This window comes from Kwoniella newhampshirensis, chromosome 6 (assembly GCF_039105145.1).
Source record: "Kwoniella newhampshirensis strain CBS 13917 chromosome 6, whole genome shotgun sequence".
Taxonomy (NCBI): domain Eukaryota; kingdom Fungi; phylum Basidiomycota; class Tremellomycetes; order Tremellales; family Cryptococcaceae; genus Kwoniella; species Kwoniella newhampshirensis.
Window position 1 is genome coordinate 170,791 of NC_089960.1, and position 22,546 is coordinate 193,336.

The 22,546-nt window shown below is 51.7% G+C and overlaps 9 protein-coding genes across 9 annotated transcripts; 4 read left to right on the forward strand and 5 right to left on the reverse strand.

Moving 5' to 3' along the window:
- Positions 1 to 205: 205 nt before the first annotated feature.
- Positions 206 to 1,546, reverse strand: IAR55_003260 (uncharacterized protein; the record flags this gene model as incomplete). The annotated part of the gene is made up of 3 exons (XM_066946367.1): positions 206 to 1,101; positions 1,212 to 1,379; positions 1,492 to 1,546. 3 exons carry the CDS (start codon positions 1,544 to 1,546, stop codon positions 206 to 208), a joined length of 1,119 nt encoding a protein of 372 aa, XP_066802759.1.
- Positions 1,547 to 4,255: 2,709 nt separating this feature from the next.
- On the forward strand, positions 4,256 to 5,561 carry IAR55_003261 (uncharacterized protein; the record flags this gene model as incomplete). The annotated part of the gene is made up of 2 exons (XM_066946368.1): positions 4,256 to 4,507; positions 4,575 to 5,561. The coding sequence occupies 2 exons, from the start codon at positions 4,256 to 4,258 to the stop codon at positions 5,559 to 5,561; spliced, it is 1,239 nt and encodes a 412-aa protein (XP_066802760.1).
- Positions 5,562 to 6,204: 643 nt separating this feature from the next.
- On the reverse strand, positions 6,205 to 10,346 carry IAR55_003262 (uncharacterized protein; the record flags this gene model as incomplete). The annotated part of the gene is made up of 12 exons (XM_066946369.1): positions 6,205 to 6,380; positions 6,432 to 6,455; positions 6,518 to 6,626; positions 6,691 to 6,918; positions 6,989 to 7,142; positions 7,227 to 7,345; positions 7,399 to 7,481; positions 7,543 to 8,761; positions 8,815 to 9,906; positions 9,963 to 10,053; positions 10,118 to 10,270; positions 10,330 to 10,346. 12 exons carry the CDS (start codon positions 10,344 to 10,346, stop codon positions 6,205 to 6,207), a joined length of 3,465 nt encoding a protein of 1,154 aa, XP_066802761.1.
- A 515-nt stretch (positions 10,347 to 10,861) lies between these two features.
- On the reverse strand, positions 10,862 to 11,580 carry IAR55_003263 (uncharacterized protein; the record flags this gene model as incomplete). The annotated part of the gene is made up of 3 exons (XM_066946370.1): positions 10,862 to 11,260; positions 11,325 to 11,370; positions 11,426 to 11,580. The coding sequence occupies 3 exons, from the start codon at positions 11,578 to 11,580 to the stop codon at positions 10,862 to 10,864; spliced, it is 600 nt and encodes a 199-aa protein (XP_066802762.1).
- A 745-nt stretch (positions 11,581 to 12,325) lies between these two features.
- IAR55_003264 (uncharacterized protein) lies at positions 12,326 to 15,182 on the forward strand (the record flags this gene model as incomplete). Its single annotated transcript, XM_066946371.1, has 4 exons — positions 12,326 to 13,497; positions 13,552 to 14,815; positions 14,876 to 15,005; positions 15,061 to 15,182. The coding sequence occupies 4 exons, from the start codon at positions 12,326 to 12,328 to the stop codon at positions 15,180 to 15,182; spliced, it is 2,688 nt and encodes an 895-aa protein (XP_066802763.1).
- Positions 15,183 to 15,458: 276 nt separating this feature from the next.
- On the reverse strand, positions 15,459 to 16,790 carry IAR55_003265 (uncharacterized protein; the record flags this gene model as incomplete). Its single annotated transcript, XM_066946372.1, has 4 exons — positions 15,459 to 15,537; positions 15,852 to 16,029; positions 16,167 to 16,277; positions 16,646 to 16,790. The coding sequence occupies 4 exons, from the start codon at positions 16,788 to 16,790 to the stop codon at positions 15,459 to 15,461; spliced, it is 513 nt and encodes a 170-aa protein (XP_066802764.1).
- Positions 16,791 to 18,013: 1,223 nt separating this feature from the next.
- On the reverse strand, positions 18,014 to 18,775 carry IAR55_003266 (prefoldin, alpha subunit; the record flags this gene model as incomplete). The annotated part of the gene is made up of 5 exons (XM_066946373.1): positions 18,014 to 18,043; positions 18,103 to 18,157; positions 18,234 to 18,341; positions 18,428 to 18,529; positions 18,591 to 18,775. The coding sequence occupies 5 exons, from the start codon at positions 18,773 to 18,775 to the stop codon at positions 18,014 to 18,016; spliced, it is 480 nt and encodes a 159-aa protein (XP_066802765.1).
- A 234-nt stretch (positions 18,776 to 19,009) lies between these two features.
- On the forward strand, positions 19,010 to 19,785 carry IAR55_003267 (uncharacterized protein; the record flags this gene model as incomplete). The annotated part of the gene is made up of 3 exons (XM_066946374.1): positions 19,010 to 19,343; positions 19,443 to 19,594; positions 19,696 to 19,785. The coding sequence occupies 3 exons, from the start codon at positions 19,010 to 19,012 to the stop codon at positions 19,783 to 19,785; spliced, it is 576 nt and encodes a 191-aa protein (XP_066802766.1).
- A 494-nt stretch (positions 19,786 to 20,279) lies between these two features.
- On the forward strand, positions 20,280 to 22,410 carry IAR55_003268 (uncharacterized protein; the record flags this gene model as incomplete). Its single annotated transcript, XM_066946375.1, has 9 exons — positions 20,280 to 20,293; positions 20,375 to 20,439; positions 20,542 to 20,552; positions 20,664 to 20,809; positions 20,885 to 20,902; positions 20,971 to 21,292; positions 21,461 to 21,895; positions 22,053 to 22,186; positions 22,284 to 22,410. 9 exons carry the CDS (start codon positions 20,280 to 20,282, stop codon positions 22,408 to 22,410), a joined length of 1,272 nt encoding a protein of 423 aa, XP_066802767.1.
- Positions 22,411 to 22,546: the final 136 nt, after the last annotated feature.

Consider the following 22,546-nt stretch of genomic DNA (forward strand, 5'->3'; position numbering starts at 1 on the left):
TGAATGAGTCCAACACATTTATGATTCTTCTACACCCAGAAATAATAGTTTGATTGTCTATATCCAGGTTTTACAACATTTGACCAAAACACTAAAGAAGAGAATCATCTCATGTACAATACATACAATGCCTCTCTCAATCGATACCAAACCATTCCGAGCAAGGTGAAACCAGACGACTAACGCTATTAGAGATTTAGCCCCCTCAAACCCGTTCCTGCTCCCAAGCTTGCCCATAAAAACATCTCATTCGCCATAGGGCGATAGCCAGCGGAACGCCGATTGACCCCCTCTGAGCGTGAATATCGTTCTGCACCCGATCATCCGAAAGGCGAGGGCGAAGGTGAGAGGGGAAGGAAGAAAGTGCGAGGATATCCGAATGTCTTTGCACGGACCTCGAATCCCGATTCGAGGTCGTATTCGAGGTCGTCGACTCTGGTGCGGGAGTCATAGTGAGACGGTCGTTTTGGGCGTGAGTGGTCTGACGTGATAGTCGCTTTCGACGAGCGTGTTTGCGTTCTGTGGATAAGAGGGATGAGATGGCGGTATTTATGCGCGAGTGAGTCGAACGCGGAAATAGTGTTGATAGTGTGTATAATGGGATTTGCGGTGTGGTCCTCGATGATAAGGGGTTGCACGTGATACTGACTAGAGGGATGGACGGAATTGGAGTGAAAGCTTGGGAGGATGAGACGACGGGTTCGGTGTCGTTCATGAGAGGGCCGGTCTTCACAACTGATATGTCCAGCAGAGCAATTATGTTTTCTCCTCCGTGTCGAGGATCAATCATTCCACCAGTCACCAGATCCTCGGTGCCGACTTTGATCCCTCTCACTTCATCTTCGAACAGTCGTCTCAGAACCACATCATCCCCTACGACTCCTCCGCCTCCTTCTTCTCCTCCCCCAAGTATTCCTGACTCCTCCGACGCGTCCTGCGTCGAGATACGATTCTTGATTCGCGGTGTGAGGGTTTCCAACTTGCTGGCAAGGTGTTCCAGCTCGTATAGCACTCTCGAGTCCAGTTGATCCTGCACGATCTTTGACAAATTTGGTGGGACTTGAAGTGAAGGGATCTGACGGAGTGTACCTATACGTGAACCTGAATAATTTTTATATATATTTTATGGCCATGCACATATCAGCAGCGATTCGTGTGTAAATGGATTGATCATCGTATCATCGGAACGTCCAACGACAAGCGCAACCCACCTTTGCTATCTTGCAGCTGGTCGATTGTCCCGCGATGACATGAGATCCATGACCCCTTGCCCATCTTCGAGGCATGAGGTAAGGCCACCCGATCGGGTAGTAGGTGGAGTGCTGGTGGTGAGTTTGAGGTGGAGGGAAAGAATGTCGGTCGAAAGCTGACGAGGAAGTCTGAAGCGACGTGTCTAGTCAGTATAACGTCGTAATGTTTTGCCATAGTATGGCCACAGCTGGCGTGAACGACCGTCCACTCCAGAGGGCAAGCGGATCTCCTGATACTCACCCGAAGGCAGCTTTTGTCGTGTCACAACACACATCCGTTCGGGAGACGTCGCCATACGAGCTTTCGGCAGAGGTCAGCAAGGTGACAGAAGACTGACGTCGAACCCACTCCACGGGTCATGATGAGCTCTACTCTCCCCGCCGTCCGCAACATGCTCAAGGTGTCGCCTGCGATATCTCAACGGTCGAGTCGGCTTGGAGCCTAGTCCAGACGAAGGGGGGTTGTAGAGCGGTGAATCGAAGATGATTGAGCGGGAAGCTCGCGGAGCGTTCGGGACGACTTGGGCTGGCGTTGAGATGTATCGCCTCACGAGTCGTTTCGATTGTTGGCATGACTTGGTCAGGTTATCGAGACGGGACATTGGCTTCTGCACATATATCAAATGTGATCAAGTCGATGATGCAGGGAATCCAAACCTCTCTCTTATTGACACAATTGCTCGACAACTCGAGTTGAATTCGTGTGACCTCCACTCCATGACGCTGACACGTGGTATGAGCCTGATTCTGTCCGAGTCTGCCTGATATGTGAGGCTGCATTGCGACCTTTTTTTTTTTTCGCTTGTATTATGACCTGCGAACGAGTCCCACCAGAACCTCACCTCAAGTCACCACCACCTTGTCCCTACGATTGCACTCGTATCCCTTCACCAAAGCATGTACGCGATGGGTCAACGGTACTCGCACCCCACCCCAGCCTTCCCGAACTTGTAATCAAGACTCAGATCTTTACAGGATGTCTGCACATGATTTCACGATCTTTACTTTTACGGGTCTGCTCTTCTATGGCTGCGGCGGAACAGAATGATGTATGAAGATATGGTCTGCTGATTTTGATGCCGAGGTACATGTGCAACGAACCTCGTCCTAAATCTCTTCTCTTTCCCTCCCGCTTTCATGTAAAAATACCCGTGAAGACGTAAAAGATCTCACATGTGGAAGAGTCATGGGGGGAGTGGGGGGTGGGGGCCGTGGCGTCGTATACGAGGTCTCACAAGGCATGCTTGTCCTTGGCTGAGAGTCGGGGGACAGAGACGAGGAGGCATGTCGATCTGTCAAGTATGTATTCCCCTCTTCTTCTCCCCTTTGTCCCCCCTCGGTATGTATGCATCAAGGATTTAGTGATCAGACGCCGCACACCATGGAAATTAGTCCGAGACATTTTCATCATCCCGTCTCGTATTCAGGGTCGAGTGTATCCTCCGTTTAAATGGAGGGCTCAGATTGCATCACTCGATCATCTCCCCGTCTTTCCCGTCATCAAACAGGATATCTCCCTCTACCTTTCCTTCCTTCACCGCTCCCCATCTCCCCTCTTTCAACGGATCCAGACCAGTCGTACCCGGGTGTTCCCTATTACCAGAACTCGACCGACGGGCGAGGCACCGCGCTACGGTCCGAGACAACGGGTTCCTCAAATAAGCTTACTTCCCGATAGAATAATCATTCCAATGCAAACGGAATTTCGTGGCGATAGCGAGAGAGAGAGAGAAAGGGATGAAGGAAGGAAGGTACGAGATTATTGATGCTTGTCTGTTCACATCGCAGCTGACATCGACATCGCGATAGGGACGGGCGGAAACCAGTCCCTCGACTACCTTCCCTCCTGCTGAAAAAGGTACCGTACACGTACACCATCGTACCGAGATCACACTACTTTCCCGAGATTTGGCGAGTCTCCTGACTCTGTGAAGATCGCGACGACGCGTCGCAGAGCCAGTCATGTGGAGTTTTTTTCATCCTGCGCTGAGAGGAGAACGTCGACTTCTTTTGCATCCGGCGCAATGAGGCAAAGGGCCTTGCCGGAAACCTGGTGATACGGCCGCACGAGATGCCCAGCAATTACACCCGCAACTCTCGAATCCTTTGGAACTCGGCAGGGAACTAGGACGGCGCGTACAAGATTCTCTACCCGGACCTCTCCCGTTTACAAGATCCCCCCCTCCTGGTCAAAGGTGTCCTTACCCTCGCAATGTCATATTCACTCCTCTTCTTCACTTGCTGCAGGGATTGTTAACCAGATTCCAGATGCACGGCCGGTCCGGGATCGGTTCGGTACGGTACGGTTCAGATAGGGTGAAAGGGCATGAAAGGATATTCCGAGTGTCTAATCCAAACCCCGGATCGATCCAGACTGTTCTGCCCTTCCTCAATCCTGTGCGTCCGTGTCGAGAGCTTCCCACCCCATTCACGACTTCGACCCCGACTGCACCCATGACCCCATTGCAGCTTACGCACCCGCACCGCCGACTCTCTCTCTCGTGACCAATGTGTTGTTATTAGGACAGAGGCGGACAGCGGGATACCAACGGGTTCGTATAAAGTGTACTCTCATCCCGATGACATGATGTCGGAAGCTGGACCCGCGTTGACAGTCGGTCCAGCTCTGCGACTGAGCCAAGGGGCCCAGGTCATCTCAGACCTCGGTGCAGACCAGCTTGTCACTCGTCTCAAGTTCCCTGGGCTTAGTTACTACCTCTTGTCTCACCACTCCCCTATCCCGTTTCTTACAGACCGGGACTCGAGGGGATATCTACTTTTACGACAGTATTGATTCACTTCTAAATTCGACTGAGCTCTTGACCTGGACACATAAACGCTGATGAAAGAACGCCTCAAAAATCTCTTCCCCCCATCACCTGACGAAACTGATTCGATTCATTGACACACCAAGACAGCTTTATACTCAGCAAGCTCTTCCTTAATCCTCACATCGGTCACCTCCTTATTCATTGACCCCTTCCCCGAACTCCATCAGCCTCACGATGATCGCCTTACTACCTGTGTTCGCCCTCCTCTTCACTCTTTTCCCGTCTGCCATCGCTTCCCCCTCATCCAACTCCACACGTCGGACCTTTGGTTCTTACGACGGTGGTTCGCTGGAGACTTGCGGTAAAGCCAAGGGATGGTCTTTCTTCGGAAACTTCGACTTTGGTTGTCTGTGTTTGAACGACGTCTCAGATTATGTGAAGAACAACAACATCAACCCCTTCCTGAAGCCTCTGATCGATGCTAGCGTGAGTGTGGACACAATGAAAGTCGCAATCGGACTCTGAAGCTGATATTAGGTCCTTCGGGTGGTAGATCCTGGCCACGAGTGGAGGTCCTAAATGGTTCCCTGACCACGCTCAACCTGTCTGTGACGGTCACGGTTCATTCAACTGTGGCTCTCTGAACAACTACAAGACTCTTCCGAGCGGATCCAAATGTCCTACTGCCGGATGCGACCCCAAAAAGACATCCACGAACGGCGGCTGTTGTCCCCGAGGATCGACCTATTCCCAAGGTCTGTGTTGCGGATCGTCCGGATGCGACAAGAAGGGCGGTAAATGTGTTCCAGTGTTGACCTGCCCGACGTACACCTCCAATCAGATCTGTTGCAAGGATGCTGGGAAAGACAAGTCCTGGACAGGTTACAACACGGTCTGTTGTCCTTCTGACCAACAAGAAGATGGATCGACCGGAAAATGCATCCCGAAATGCAAGGCCGGTACGCAATACAACCCCAGCAACCCCACCGACAACAAATGCGAGACCATCTGCGACAACAAAGCCGGTTACTGGCACAATTGGTCTTCCGAGGGCAAAGACCTGTGTTGCAAGAAGGAACACACGCCTTGTCAAACCACCTGCTGTCCCTCGGGTACCACCGAGATCGGTCACTCGGGTGTCTGTTGCTCCCCTGGCTCAAAGCTCGACGAGAACCGCAAATGCCTTTCTCCCACCAAAGCACCCAAACCCCCGACAAAGTACAAGCGATCGTTCAACGCTCTCCCGCAAACGATCTACGGCCTCGAGGCCAACTTTGACTCGTCGCTCTGTCCATCCGGTTTCGCAGCTTGTCCCATCGAAGGCCGATCTGCCTTTGAAGCCGACGGCGGTTACGAATGTCTCGACGCCATGACCGATCTCCAATCGTGCGGAGGTTGTGCCTCCATGGGAACAGGCGTCGACTGTACCGCCATCCCGGGAGCGAGATGGATGGGCTGTTCAAAGGGTTCATGCGAGGTCTTCTCGTGTAAGAAGGGCTGGACCAAGAACGCAAACGGAACAGCTTGTGACAAGAACTGAACGAAGAACAATAAAAAAAAGGTGATTTGATAAAGGACAATTCAATTCTATCTCATATATAATTTGGGCATCTTTGTGTTCAGCGCAGCGTCGCATCGTTTGGCGGGAACGGGCATTTCTTCCTCTTTCTTCGTCCTTTATATCTCCTTGCACGATTCATTCACCCCGATAGAACACTCTCCCTCTCCCTCATACATAGATCTCCCGGCCTCGAAGCGCTCGCCACCGCTTCATTTTGTACATTAGTCTTATCAGTATAATGACAACATTGACATGTAGATCATGCGATCAAATCTGACTTGGTCTGAATACGTTACGCGATGCATGCTCCGATCACGCTTGGGTGACCAGATCGACCCGTCCTGCCTCGAAGCTCATGCAAGTTGCTGTACACATACATGCTTATGCTGATAAACATGCACATGCTAGGAAACCTCCTTATCCCTCCTTCTAATTGAATGTATGTATGAGTGTATTGATACAGGTCTGTTCCCCTTCCAGGCGGTGATCGTCAGCTTGCCCAATCTCTCTTCGCAAAGCCCTTGATGACGACTCGATTCGTTTACAGAACACCTTGACTATGACCAGAACGAATGTTGATCAGCAACCCGACTCGTCGCGATGTATGGAAGGCATCACAAACTCACCTGTAATACTGGAATGTATCGTACAATCTCGTATAATTGCTTCCGGTCGAACTGACTATCAATCTCTCCAGGTACGCATCGACCGCTTGGGTCGTCAAACCGAGCTGGAATCGTTCTCTGAAATGGTGGGAAGTTTGCTCGCCAAACAGGGCGAAGCAGTCGAGTTTGGAATCTGTGAGAAAGCTGGTCAGCCAATTGTTTCAACGGCAGTAACAATACGTACCCTTCTGCATGAGCTCCACAATAGCTATTTCATGGCATCCCCGTCAGCTTCACCCGCAATCTTGCTCGAGCCAGCTCGAAACTCACTGATCAAGCTGTCCGAGTGTTTTCGCGCTGCTTCAAACCCTTCCTTGAACAGTTTCTTGAAGTACGCATATCCAGGACTATTCAAACCACCCATGATGTCGACGTATTCCTGAGATTTTCCACCAAGACTTAGCGCAATGCAGAGATCGCTATCGGCGTAACGACCAACTCACCAAAGGCATCTTGAACGGCGCCGCCTCGAATCCCATATTGCCCGGAGAGTTGGAAAGCATAAATCCAAAGTCGATATGTATCAGGTGACCATCTTGATCCACCAGGATGTTGCCATTGTGCCGATCTTTGATCTGCAGCAGGTAGGAGACGACCGAATATCCAGCGAGAGATCGGATGAAGTTGCGTTGCGCTCGAGCATATCGTCCACTATCTGGCTTGCCGTATGTCTGCAAACCGTACATGTATAAGCATAGCACTGGAGGATACGCTCATTCAAGCACAGTCGAATTAACTCACGTTCACGTAGTGGTCCATCAACGAGACATGACCGATAGATCCACCCTCTGCCAGCCGCTTGGCGTACTCCCCCTTCTTGATGGAGTGCACAGAAACCGCGTCGGTAATGGTCTCGACCAGACCGGAGGTCTCACCGGTGATGAGAATCCGGAAGCTGGAGAACCAAGTCAGCTAGTGATCTCAGCTAAACCTGTCCCGTAGAATCAGGCAATCAAGAAGTAGACTTTGCGCAACTCACAATCTCACCCAGCAATCGCACTTCTCCTCCTTCCAGATCCTGCTGAACCTCTCGATCAGCTGCGTAGCCAACTGTTCTTGCCTGAGATCCGCGCCAGTCTTGACGATGACCGAGATGACCTAACAGTGCTAAAGTCAGCATTTCTGAAGATATGACCAAGGCCAACACTCACATCCCAGTTGGCCAGGTGGCCCCAAGGTGATGAAGCTCGTATTCTTGTCTTCTTCGCTGTCCACGATTCCCGGAAGACCGCGGCTACGGAGGACATCAGTCAACCTCCATTCCGCTCGTCCGCTCGGACTGATAGATCACTCACCAGACGGATCAGCCTTGTTCAGCTCTCTCCTCACAATTCCCTCATCTTCCGCCGTTTGTCCCTCTTTGGGACCTTCTTCCACCTCGACGCCTTCTGGTCTATCAGTCATTCGCGCCACTCGTTCCTCTTCCAAAGCCATCATCTCCTCCATAATCCTTTCTCTGATCGCTGCAGCTTGAGCCGCTGCAAGTTTGAGTTTACCTCCCGCAGCAGTTGAGGAGTCGCCTTTCGCCGAATCTGGTTGAGGTTGTTGCTGCTGTTTGTCCTTGCTGGAACCGGTTATCCAACCCGTTCCTGGGATCCAGGACGATGAAGTACTTTGAGTCTCGGGCGCAGTCGCAACGAGTGAAGCATTTAGTTGTGCAAGCATCACTGCAGCTGTTCGCATTCGTTCAGAGTAATCTTCGAGCGTTATTGCAGTGCGCTTGGGTGCTGGTGATGTTTCTAAAGACATCGCGTTTTGATCTAGCCCAGGAGCTTGAGGTGTGGACATATCCTGACTTGCACCCTCCGTCGGCGCGAGGACAAGACCATGATTGACAGTTATCATGTCCGGGGTCTGCGGAGTATGTGGTGACCCAAGAACTGCTCCTAGTGACGACCGTCTAGAGGGTACTTGAGAACCTTTGTCCCAGGCGGCTAGGTCCAGCTGTTTGTTCTTTGGAGCCGATGGTAATGGTATGGATTCCGACAAATCTGGCAGAACATCGTGGACTGACAGCTTCGCTCCATATAGCTGTTCGACCAAGTCCATCTCTTCCATGTCGTCCGGTTCAGCATCCTTCTTGGAGTCGACCGGTTCCCCAAGTCGCTGCGTTGTAGGTTCGTTCGTCGGTTCTGGCGGGACAGAAGCAGGCATGACTGATCCAAATCCGTCTGAGCCCCCAAAGGCGATATCGTGGGCCACTACACCGCCGTTGTCCTTATGCCGCCTCTTCAAATCCTCCTGCACGACGATCTTCTTTAACAATTCTCTGTTCTCGCGTCGGGTAGGGTCAAAATCTAGATCACCTTCCAAAATCTCTACATGGAGCAGGAACGGCGCACGTTCGGCAGAATTGAGCACGACCGAGTCGCCTGGTGAGATTCGAACCACTCGCGAATGTCCTCTCGTCCGGTCACGGCTTCGATCGTATCGGGCATTGAGTGGTGTACCCGTCGAGGTCTCACCTCCTTGCTCGTGGCCATGATCGGCCGCGCACCATAGCGGCATGCAAACCTGCGATCAAAAGGTCAAATCAATATCACAGAATGGCGCTGAGGTCCACTCACCTCTGCTGGAAGATTATGGTTCAGCCCAGTCAATTCTGCTCTCAATGCACTGACTCTCGCCGGCTTAGGAATCACCAGCAACCTATTGCTGATATCTTCAAGCAACAAGAGGAATCGGATCTCGCTCCGACAATAGTGACTTCTTAACAACTGCCTCTGCGCATCAATGTCGTAAGTCGCTAAAATAGCTTCGGCAGGCGGGGGCCTATCACCAGGATACAATCTGTTCGACGAGCTATTCGATCGGCTGACGGAAAGCTCGGGTACGGAGTAGAACGGTTGATGATGTGACCTGGCAGGAGGCGTCAGACCTGTGCTTGGTCCACGGGATGGATTGGGATTGGGACTAAGTTGGCCAAATGGATCGGAACCTTTCCGTCGAGGGGAATTGAGCCCATTGCCAGATGGAGAGGAAGGGTTCTGGGAAGGAGATTCCGGTGGTGAGTAGAGGTTTGGAGCAGTATGGGCAGGATTATGCAGGTGTATCATCGATGATGGATGGTGGAAAGGTGTCGACGGTTTTGGCGAGAGTCCATTGAGAGTTCCGCTCAACTGTTGCGGGGACGAAGAGACTTCTTCTTCTTCTGCTGAGTCTTCATCATCCTCACTGGAGCCCTTCTTTGCCGTAACTCTACTCGGCGTTGAGACATCTGCACCTCCTCCAACTTCCGCTTCCACCCTAGCTCTGAGGGAATCGATGTCGTCTCTTGGTCTTCTGCCTTGCGTTACAGCCCAGTCCCCAGCTAATTCAACCAAACCTTGTATCCCTGGTGCACTGGCCAGCATGACACCCATGCCAACTAACGCCGGACCGATATGAGGGTTCACCCGCATCCCACCACCTCCAGCCATCCCGACTTTCCTCGCTAAACGTGAAGGGAGTGTGCTTGACCGCGAACCATTGACAGCCGATGTCGAGGATGAGGGGGACTGAGGAAGGGACCGATAAGGCGAGCGTGAGGGTTCCGGGGGATCGCCAAAGATGATTTCGTGACATCTGTGTAAGATTCGCTGGCAGATCAGGAACGAACGTGGGTTGGTGAGACGAGAAGGGGTCAGATCTCGAAGAGCTGCTTGCATGAACCAAAAAGTCTGAAACGACGATCAGCATTGTGTGAGGTAGAAGATCGTTGAGCAAGCGAGCGTACTAGCATAGCTGAATGTGTACTCTCCTCTGCTCTGGAAAGGATGAAGGACTCGAGTGCGTTTGACTCGGTGGGATATGTCAGGAGGAGATGACTGCAAAAGACGAAATGTCAGCAAATCTCAGACTAGACCCATGAGGGAGGGCACGGAGACGCACCAGATTTGAGGCCAGTAGAATTCCACCTCCTCAGGGGGCATCTTCTTCATCCTCCAACAAAGGTAATGACTGATGCCTATCGAGTCGGGGTAGAGTTTGAGGTACGATATGGCGAGGGAGACGGAGAAGTATGGGGAGAGGAACAGACGCAGGCTACGGTAGAGTTGTGATCAGCGAGCGGCAGAAGAGCACGGACGATGGAGTATACGGACAGTAGAGCGTGAGACATGTTGGGCGGATCTATCCTGCAGCATCAAGATCGTCCTCGCACGTCTCACCAGAGCCAAGCTCGCTACAGGTCGAAAGAGGCCGGTTGAATAGAGGTCGCCGCCTATCGCCAGGCTGAGAGATGATCAGCGGTCAGATACCCGTCGTCGAATGTATGACCAGGCGAAGAAGCTATGCGAGTCCCGTCATGCAAGGTTCGTGGTGATGGCGGTCGCGATGCTGTATGGAAGCTATTTATGGTGGTCACAAGATGAAGGAGAATAGAGACGATCAAGAAGCTCCGGACGCGTGGAAGGGAATGACTTCCTCCTCACAAACGACACACTTTTTGAGCGGTGTTGACCGGCGCGTCTCACGTAGCTATAACATTCCGTTGGATGACATTACGTCGTCTTCCTGGTGAGGTGTTGAATGATCGAAAATGTCTCTGCAAGTAGCCGGAGTGCAACAGAGAGCAGAGAGCAAGCCATGGTGCAAGGCATCAATGTACAATTTTGACTCATACATCGCTGCGTATCAACTCCGGCCCAGAGGTCCTAGACCAGGTTCATCTTCCTCCCCGTCTCCTATTTGGAACAGCTCGTCTCCTTTTCCGCCTTCACCTTCGCTTTCGCTGCTCTCCCCTTCTCCGCCCTCTACAGGTCCGTTCTGTCTCCGCTTCGTCGATCGCCTAGCTCGTCCCAAAATCCCCCTGCCGGCTGTCGATGTCGGCGCAGACGATGTTGTACTTGTAGGAAGTCGGGAGACAGGGAAATCAGAGGATCCGTCGGCTCGTTCATTGGCCGAAGCGGTTCGGATTGAAGGCGAAGTTCGTGCGGGATGTTGGTGGTGCAGTAATATGGGGAGATCGTCGAGAGCGTGAGTGGGCAGCGAATCGGTAGAAGCGTTATTGGAGATGAAGGAAAGTGTAGGGGGCTATTGGGCAAGGTGTCAGTCTTACAGGGGATCATCAAAGACGGGACGAGTCAGTGGGACATACCCCATCCTCTGATAATCTGATACCGGTCGCAGTGTTCGACGAGAGACTGGTAGTACAGAGCAGTGAGCTATGAGTCACAGTCGAAGTCGCACTGAACTCACTTGATTGGAATCCCGCCGTCCGCTCTTCTCCTCGCTCTTCGCCAGAAGATAAATCCTCCACAAGCTGAGACGACCAAAAGCAGCGGAAAGAAATAGGAGAATGGTGAAGGAGGGGTAGTGCCTTGATCTGATTCGTCGGTACGAGGCGGTGACATGTTGTGCGAGTCGATATTATTATGATCTTCGGAAGACAAGTCAGATGGGAACAGAAACGAATGTAGTTGGACTCAGCGGTGGACGGTAAAGCTGCGAGTGAGATGGGTGGCATTGGCAACCACAGTGGCTAGAATCGGACCTCAGTACACGTCGTGATCTCCATAGTGCCATACATGTATCTCTCCGCTACCAGGATGAATGACGAGGCATTTGAGGTGGTGGAGATGGATCAGACTGTATGCATATGTCAGGTCTCGCTAGTTACGATCAGGTTATTTGAACATTTATTGCTGCCACTCGAGACTCAAAGTGGTCGCGCGCACGGACTCTACCGATGAGATGGATGTCAGAGTCGGTGATTCATCATCATCATCCTTGTCATCATCATCGCATTTACATCCACCATTCACTACGCTTTCCTCATCTCATACACCACATTCTTCTCTCTATCTGACAGCCGTCGCGTTCACTCGTTCAAGCGCATCGATACTGAATCAAAAACTTTCAACATCACCGGGTCAATCAAGCAGCGAAACCGACCCCTCATCCTTTTGACACTGCCTCACCGATCACTGCATCATCGCCTTCAAATCTCGCAGTGCCTCCTTCTCTCCGCCCCACGCTTTGTTCGCATTCTGTTCAGAGTGCGAGCCTTCCAAGTGAACCCGAGAGAGTCGAACGGCAAGCGCTGCTGTTCATTAGAGAAGCAAGCCCGACTTGCGGCTTTCAAAACGTCACTGCATCATGGGCTCTTCAGTATCGCAACCCTCACGCTCTTCCTCTTCGATATCTCCTCCCACCCATACCGACAGGTCCCCTCCGAACGACTCGTCTGCTCCTGTTCCACGTCCATCAGGAACACTAGCTCGTCTCAACTCTCTTCGTCGTCTTTCCACACTGGGCAGATCTAGCGATAATGTTACGAAACGGGTTCGACAAGGGAGTGGGTCCACTTTCTCTGAGACTCCAGTCCTATCGAGAGCCGAGAGAAAGAAGGCGAAGAAGCAGAAAAGGGCAGAGTCGAGCAGGAGTCCCACACCGACACCCACCTCCACTGTGAGCTCCGCTCTCACCCCAGCTACAGGAGCAAGTGGAAGGGGAGGTGGATCCTCGGTGCAAGCGTCGACGAGAGCACCTTCTCCAGTGGTTGAGGATGTATCGATGGAAACGTCTGAGCATGGCGAATCTCTATCGACCACCTCGTTTCTTCCAATTCCTCATATCGCCTTGCCAACTGATCCTTTGCCTCCGCAAATTTCGTCAGAACTTCCCTCACCTTCCGAAGATCCCCTCATCGAAGACCGTCTGCGATCGTTATCTACCATACGTGACGCTCTTGGCCCCGAATGGCCAATGTCAAATGCATCTACTGCCCCAGCTGTCGAACGTCTAATGCATCGTTTCCGACGATCGTCCTCTTTTCCTACTGTTTCAGAACAGGATCAAGGCGCCACACCGACACGTACAATGTCCGATCGATTGACAGCCTTACTCGGTTTCTCTTCCCCGGTAAATTACTCGTCACCTTCCGAACCCAACCAACCACTTGTCTCAACCATTCCTGACGACGCCGACGTTGTCGCTCCACCTACGCTGGAAGAGCTTACTCAGCGGTTAGAAGAAGCGAGAGAGGAACTAGCAATGACGGAACAGCAGTTGAACCAAGCCAGAGAGAGACAAGAGCAGGCAAGGAGAGTACCCTCGGGAGCAGTGCTGGTCATTCAAGGACTAGCTCAAACACATACTCAGCCAAATGATGGAGAATCATCCTCATCCAGCTCTGGATCGGCAAGATCGCCTCGTTCGCGTAGATTATCAGAGGGTAGTGCTTCTGGTAGCTCCCCTCAACGCCAGTCTGATGATCAGAGTGCAACTTCTCTAGACACACAAGCGAGGATGATTGGCGGTCTTCTGACGTGAGTGAGAAAATCATTGCTTCATCCTACGCGACTGACACATTCTATCTGCAGAGTCGCGGCAGCAGCAACGGCTAGTACCCTTTTAGCACCGAACCGCCCATCCCCAACTCCTTCCCCCCGATCACCCGCTGCTTCGACGCTGGAAACCATTGTCAATCGACTTCGACCTAATCGCCCCAATCGCGAGCCGCAATCAGTGGAAGCGGCTCTTGGCAATTATCTTCGGAACGTTCTGCGTGATAATAGACCTCCAGAAGTCAACACTGGCCTGACTGCACAAACTGCTGCGGATGCTTCCGACTCTCATATTTCGAACGATTTTGAAAGATTCCTGGCGGGACTGCAAGGTGATTTGGTTGGGGCCGTGAGAGCATTTGCAGGACCACCTACGCAAGAGAGGGTGGAGGAAGAAGCCGGCGCCCCCACGGCAACCGAAGCAGCCGGAACATCACAGTCTGCCAGCCCTCAGGAAAGCACGGCTCACACTGCCCAACCCGACGCAGGACCGTCGACCTCGACATCTCGTGACAATTCTGAATCAACGATCCCATCATTCCATTATCAGCCAGGTCAAAATACTCATGCCACTGGTCAAGCAGCGGAAGTGACAGGTGGTATCGACGGCATGCCCCGTCGCCTCAACTTTTTCCGCGCGCACGTCTTCCCTGCAGTGTCCTCCACCGGTACGAGCTCCGCGAGCGCCGATGACGCCAGCGCTATGGTACCGTGTATCTTCATTGGAGTGCGTTCGATTCGACATGATCCTAGCATGACTACGGAAGATCTTGTTCAGCATCCTAGTTTCCCATTTATCGATGGTCAAGTCCCGCCAAACACAGGAGCGGAACCGTCACCGTCTACCGCCGAGTCCGAACAGGTCTCTTCTGAATTGGTCACACCGCCCGTAGCTGCACCCGCATCAACCCTTTTACCTTTTCCTTCTTCAGTCCCAACAACAACACCCACACCGACCTCTGAACGGCGCTCACTCAGAGATAGATTCTTCGATCGGCTCAATCCCCGCCGAGAGCATTTCGAACCTCGACAGGGACCGTTGAACACCTATCTGGTTTATGTTATAGGTGGCAACTACCCCAGATCGCATCCTATCTTATCGATTCCCAACCTGGTCACCGGTGGACCTTTGACAGACGAGGAGATGGCTATGGTGAGCGAGTTGATGGGACCGGCCAAACCTCCGACGGTTGAGAGGGCAGAGATTGAGAAGAGCGGTCTGAGAATTGTCAAGGGTAGCGAGATGATGAGATTGAGGGAAAAGGACGAAGTGTTGGAAAGTTGCGTCGAGAGGTGTTTAGTGAGTATCATCCGTCGCGAGAGTGAACATTCCTAACTATCGTTTTCCACTTTCACTCAGATTTGTCTGAGTGAATATGAGGCAGAAGATGAATGTAGGATACTCAAATGTAGACATGGTTACCACAAAGAATGTGTAGACCAATGGTTGAGTACAGGAAGAAACTCGTGTCCCGCTTGTCGGTCAGAGGGTGAGCACAGAATCGCACGTCCCCTTTCTGATGCTGATCGGTCGTCACACCTTAGCTGTTGATACGAATCAAACCTCTACATCGGCTGGAAGTACAACAGCGGGGGTTAGTTCAGCCACAGCTACTCAAAGTCAAGGAATTTCGACAAGCGCTGGACCGCCTGTCCAAGCGGAGTAGTCGGACCTCACATAGCCAGTATCATCGTCAATTGTGACGATCACCCTATGCACGATGCATACGCAAGGTCTTCATACTAAAATGATAGTCACGTCAGACCACCTTTGTCGGACAGGTCATTTGGATATATATCATGCATCAAATCTGATTTCAGATCTAATCAAATCGTGAGAATGAAGTGGAAGACGATCTTTGAAGAAAGGCGGTATGTATATGTGAATGGGATGTCGGAAGTATAGGTGTGTGAGACGAAGTCAGGAGGTATTGTTTTAGAACTTATGAGGGTTGTTTGGAAGATTCCGATGTGTATTTTGAGGTGTCGACGCCGTGGACATTGTGGTTGGCGACGTTGAACCTGTACGAGAGGAGAAAAGCGAGTAAGTAACCTGCCTTTTGTATACTGTGTGGCCGTTCACTTCTTGTTGTTCTATACGTCTTCTCCCAAACTCGACGCATCACAAGTCCACTCCGCTCGTCGAGGCATTGTCGCTCGAAAGAGCTCCTCTTTCCCCAATCTTCGAGCCATGATTTCGCTTTATCGGGCCCTTTCTCCTGTTTCCTCTCCGCCCACATCTCCCCAAATCTCATCTCGGAGAACGGCCATGCCCCAAACGCCTCTCCACCTACCCACCCCCCACAAACAGAGAGATATCTCGAGACCGGACTCACCAAGGAATAGCATGCAGCTTCAATTGGCTCCAGGTCGAGTTTCTAGCCGCCGCACCTTGCAAGTACGGTGTCAATTCGGTCTCTCCGTAGATAGGTTGTCCGGCAGCCGCTCGGGCAGACAGTTCCGCTTGGTCTTTCGCGATTTCAGATTGGTTGGGTTTCCATCCCCAGAATCGGACTAGTCCAGAATTGATATCAGTATTGCATTTTGACCTTTCTTCGTCTTCACTACCCGATATCATTGATGGCCATTATTGGAATCTGGGACGAGGGGCGTGATCTGGAACGACGGGCGCGAAAGCACCCCTCACTCACAGGTAGATTGTTGATAGGCGAGCATGAACCCGGCACAGAACCCGAGGAAACCGGTGAGACGGAGGGCGGATCGGAGACTCGCTTTGGATGATTTGGTAGGGTCGACACGTTCTGCGAAGGGCGACATTGACGGATTAGCCCTTTGTCCCTCGGTAATACTGGCGATCTTCCCCATTGCTAGACACGACTGGCTATCCGCGCAATGTGGGGGCTCGTCGTGGACCATGTCAATGTCTGTAGCCCTTCCTCCTTGTCGAGGACTCTCTTCAATACGTCTGAACGGCTACGAGATTTGTCCCGAAGTCGAATGTCCAAGTCGAGCCGACCAGACTGACTCTGTCCATTCGCCCTAACCATCTTTCCAAGTTGCTTTCCGTCTGCAGAGTAACATCCCCTCGTTTTTCCCCTCCTCCCATAACCTTCTTTCCCCTCATCTTAGACCCCAGCTGACTGCATGGCATGCCCAGCACCTCACTCACCATAGAGATACAGCAATCCAGGTCCTACGGCAGTCGCTCCTGCCCACGTAGCATAATCCGACGGACGCATGTATCGGACCACTCTTGAGAAGTGAGGGTCCGAGTCGATCAGAGGGTACGGTTGGGATGTTTGTTTGAGAGGCATTGTGGGTCGTTCACGGACGTTGCGGGGTGTAGGTGAGAGGTTGACGAGTGTTCCAGTTCTGGTGATTGTTGTATGCTATAATCTGGTCATTGTGAGTGGACGCAGCCGAGTAAAGGACGAAGCGGTATTATGAGTCGGAGATTTGGAATGTGGCATATCGGCCACGTGGCTTGGTTTGAAGATGGTAGTGAGAAGACGACCGTGTAATGACCAGACGGATAGTTCACCGTCGATCTGCTCATAATGTGATCTAAGGTATGGTCGAACAAGTCATGAATGTACGCTAAAAATCCATTGGGGGTGAAAGCGGGACGATAGCTCTTGGATTAGAATCGTACAGCCCAAGCGTCGGAAATTTCATTCCCTACTCATCTCTCTATTGGCTTCCATGATCAGTTCATACCGGGCTAAGTTACTGCAAACTCATTATGACGCTTACAGAAGCCGGCATCCTCAATTCTCGATTGGGTACGAGATTGATGGCGATTGACCTAATATGAGCATTGCCCTCAGTCAGTTGGTCTCCGGATATTCACCGATATCAACAGATTACAACATGAGTGTTGTTACATGCAAGACAGATCAGTCACATTCCGTTGCTTCATTGTCTGAGCCAATGTTCCACAGATAATGCGCTGGTGATACTGTCTCTCTCCTCAGTTCCTTCATGCCCACCTCTTCTCACACGATCTTTTGCATGAATCATTCATCCAGAATCCACGAGAAGCGACCAGCTGGCTAACTTCGTAGATCATCCCCGACCCCCGTCCACTTTTTCAAGCTAGTCAAAGTCGTCATCGCCGAGATCGCCAACGTTATCGCTTCACTTTGTGAGACCGCCGCTAACGGTGGTCGGCAGATGCGTTGCCACTGCAATCGATCGAATCGAACCTGCCGGACTGGTGTGTAGCGGGCCTTTGATGTGGTTAATGACGATTTGAACGCCCAAGTTGTGATCGTTGGGTTAATCGTTGGGACTGGAAGATTGATTCGGGAGATGGCAAATATTCACCTGGACGGTAGGTGAGGCGAGATTGAGGTAGACTTCGATGATATGGCTGAGTTGGGGGATGGACGATGTTAGCATGTCTTCGTTTTGGTTAACAGTGTTACACAACCATGTGTAAAGGATTATCCGTGCTTCACAACTTACCCGGGAAGCCACCGTCACCTAGGACAGATTGAATTTGATGCAGGTCTAGTCTTTTCCTCGCTGCATCTACCTATGTCTGGACACTCATCGCCCCTTGGAACTGTAAGTACGTCAGCTATCTATGATGATTGGAGTATCTCAAAAAGTAAGCGGACTGACCTGGACAACTTGCCATACCAAGTGTTCTTCCTTCTCGGTCAACCTATCTCGTTTCCTACCATCATACTCATAAGCGTGTGTCAGACGATGTTGCATATCCCACAGAGGGGGATGGAGTAAGCGATGCTCACCTTTTGAGTTGATCCACCTTTTCCTTGGTGTATGCTTGAGCGTCAGGAATCATCATGTCGAGGTGCAGGCCAAGCCCGATGTCAATGGTGATGGTTTTTGTATCGGGGCTATACTCGCAAACGCATGAGTCATAAGTCTTTCATCCCGTACGATCCGCTCACTCCACGCCACAGGTAGACTAACAACCACTCACACTCTCGCCTCGACCCATACCCCCGCTCCCAGCTCTGTGAGGGTCTCTAAACCCTTCCCATCCTGTTTCAAAAGCTCAACAAGCTTTCCCCTCAGAATCTCACTTTATCCCAGGGAAGCATTAGCTCAAGAATTGCTGCCGAGAAAAGGGCCGCGGGACATACTATTCTAACAAGTCGAGTTCAACTTGCGCGAGTTGTTGTCTCGTCGCCTCGAGCTCTGGTAAGAGAGCGTTACGCAGATGAGCAGAGTATACCTGGGTACGAGATGAGCTGCTGGTGTCCACATTGAGAGGAGTGGTCATCGCGAGCGTAGAGCTTGTTCTGAGGATACGTTGGTTCGCAACCATTACAGTCAGAAAATTAGAAGATTGAACGTGAGTTTACTGCGTAAGCAGAACAAATGTCTTCCAAGACGGAAGCAGAATGCCAGATCACTTCCTGGCGTTAGTTACGTCACGATAAAAGCGCGGAAATGTGAGAGACAGACATACACTTGGCATCTCAAACTGGTCTCTCGATACTATCTGGTTCATCATACACAACGGCGGTTCAGTACCTCACACCATCGTAGACCTGCAACAATGGCCCCTCCACCCGTGCCCAACTCTTCCCGATCGGCACCCACCAACCCTTTCTACGCGAACGGAAATCGTCCGCCTGCCTCGCCACCACCCATGTACTCATCACAACCTCCCCAAGCCGTGACATACGGATCGTTATCCGACCTGACGCGGGGGAGACCCACACCCGCTGCTCCTCAACAATCCTTCACTTATCAGCCTCAGCCCGAGAGACAGGGGTATCGCACTTCGACACCGGCGGAACAGAGTGGAGGGAGGAGAGTACCGCCGTTACCTAAAGAAGGGATGATGCCTGACTTGCCGAGAGATCCACCAAGGAGGAACCCCGCATCTGGTGGGTGTCTTTCATCCTCGAACCTCACTGTGTGTGGCGCTGGCTCGCTGATCAACATGGGGAAGAGAACGCGACTGATACGTTTGAATCGGAATGTAGCTTCGGCACCACCTCCACCACCTCCTTCTAGGGGCGCTGCAGCGACGATTCAAGGTTATAGCCCTGCTGGAGCACAAGCGTCTGTCAACTCAGCCGCCGAAAGGGTAAAAGATGGATTCAATAGTATCGCAACGAACGAGCGTAAGGACCAGGTGAGCATTGCCCATACATTCCATTACGGGTCTGAAGGCAAAATCGTCTGAGAAAGAGACGCTGTGACAGTCACTGAATTGGTACATTCTCGATAACATAGGTATTCTCCGGTCTCGGTAAGCTAGGTGCAGGCGCTGCAAAGTTGACTGCGAAGGGGGTCTATCAGGTGGGGAAGTTCGCTTCCAAGTGAGAGTGGGTAGTACGGTCACAGAACGAAATACCATCGTCATCGGGAAGGTCGGATCCAAGTTGTACGAAAAAATCTCTACTCGCTTCTTATCCCCTTGCAGCTTGAAATTTGTATCGGTCTGTCCGGATTCGCTGTACAATAGAGAGACATGTGCGAATGCAGACTACTGCCTGAAAGAAATGCTTGATTCCCGTCAGACCACACCGTCCAAGAGTACGCGTCATGGAATCCGCAGATAGTTGATCACGTGACACCCATCTCGCGGAGGGTTGAGACGCAATCCACCGCGAACCGGTTAACATTTCGGACTGCAAAAGCCATTTGGACATCGAGAACTGAAAGGGATATCCATCACACATCATAACCTGTTCATCTGTCTGACTTTTGTGATTCTGCAATCACAGCACGGTTGAGAGTCGGAGGTATCGGCCCCTCGCCGTTCATCCTTGCACAGTCGTGAAGCGATACCACTTTTAGACGACCCACGCGAGGGCATGACGGCACTCAGGTCAGTATCTGTTCACTTCCGACCGCCGATCGTCTAGGAACCACGTCGATCGTACACTTGCTGATGTTCGTGTACGTTTAGCCGTCCTGCCCCCTTCGATGGGCCTTGGACGGGGAGGGCTCGGCATCTGGACGAATGGTTGAGGCGTGAGCGTAACTCTTCTCTCCCTTTTCCGTCCCCTTGATCACTCGTTGAGTGGTGAACGCTCTGATCATCGACTGATACTGATGGTGTGGCTCTCGTCGCAGAACACAAAGTGGTGAATCTCCAATTCAGCCCTACACACACGCCTGATATTCTACTCATGGGTGACCATGAGGAATTGACGCTGCTGGGACAAAGCTGATCTCCCCTGGCCCTTCCTCCCTAGGTCGTCTCTGCCACCACAGCGTCTATCGTCTCGACGTTCTGCGGATTCCCGCTCGACTCGCTGAAATCGAGATTACAAAGCTCGAGAGACTCACCTTCGATAGGCAGATTGGCAGCTGAGGTCGTGAGGGAAGAAGGTGTAGGCGGGTCAGTCATCCGGCACTCTGATGGAGCGAGTAGTCTTGCTAATTGACGGTGGCATCTTTGCGTCTCTGCGATCAGACTATGGCGTGGCTTTCCGTAAGTAGTCATAGCTGATATCCTGTCATCAATCCGGTCAAGCATCACTCATCAGTATATTCTTCCAGTCTGCCTCTTATCACGATCTCGATCGTCCGAACAATCTCATTCACCATCTACACATCAACCAAGCGAATCTTAAACTCAGTACCCAGCACATTCACTCGACCTGGTCCTGATCAGTTCGACGTTTCTGCCTCTTCGCAATTGTCCTCACGTTCCTCAAATCTACGTGATAGCGTATTATCCGAGAAGAAGCCTTGGGTAAACGTGAAGCTAGGGGTGTTCAATCACAACTCAGCGAGTGATGTCGCTCTCACAAGTTTGTTGGCGGGCGGCGCGAGTGGTTCGGTGGTTTGCATAGGGAGTGCCCCGTTTGAGCTAGTCAAAGTAAGTGCATGAGGTTTCTTTTTTTTCGGTGCAAATCTAGTCATGGTCTTTGCCCTTGCCTACTCATGGCACTAACTATGCCTACTCGTTGAACTTCCAACCAACGCCCACTCCCAACATCCCTTCCTGATGGGCCCACTCCTCAGGCCGTCGCTGACTTTACCACAGGTCCGCCGCCAACTCGAATACCAAATCTACCGCGATTCTCACCCCGAGCTCTTCCGACCACCAATTCTTCCTTCTTCCGCAGCACCACCCACTCAGGCTCCACCATTCGTCCCACCAACCACACTGCAAGCCGTCCGACTTATCGTTTCCACTTCGGGAATCAAAGGTCTCTACTCCGGATGGAGATTACATTTCATCCGAGATACGTTTGGTACTGCACTCTACTTTGCTGAATACGATGTGATGCGCTATTGGCTTGGGAGACGGACCAAGGCCAAGGGGACGTTAGAAGATGGGGACAAGAGAGACGGAAGTGGTGATGTGCAAGGAGATCTACCGGACTGGGCGAAACATTGGTTACCAAAGGGGATAATACCGTTTCTGTGTGGAAGTCTGGCTGGAGTGTCCAGTTGGGCGTTGATCTATCCTGTTGATGTGAGTGGGGCAGTCAGCCGCTGATCGCTATCAAGCCAAAAAATCAGATAACTGACGCGAGATTACGTCCTCATCCGACAGGCCATAAAGGTCAGCTGTGCTGAAATCTGTTTTTTTCAACGAAGAGTGAGCTCGCTGACATCGTGCTCGCTCTCAGACCAAAGCGCAACAGCGTGCTTTGTCCGGTCTCGAACCTCGTACACCGACTGCACAGTTACGAAGATTAGTACGGGGAACAGATAAGGATAACCCTAAACCGCTACTGACCGGTATCGCTCGACTGTACAGAGGGTAAGTCCAGGCTGTGATGGCGGTCAAAAAAAGCTGTGCCAAAACGATATTTTCAAGACCCTCTTGCTGATCGAATTTCATACCGACACCGACGCAGACTCGGTGTATCCATGGCACGTTCCATGCTGACCCACGGCTTACTCTGGACCATTGTCGATGCGGCGGGCAGTTGGATCGAGACTAAACCGTTCGAACGGCTCGCTGCGAATGAGAATCTGTCCTAGTCGACAATACTCGACCAGAAACATCATCATCGAGGATTTTCCTTCACCTCCATCAGAGCGGGAACGACTTTACGAGCATTGACATACGCGTGATTGATCGCGATCGCTATGATCGACAACACACATTATCGCAGGA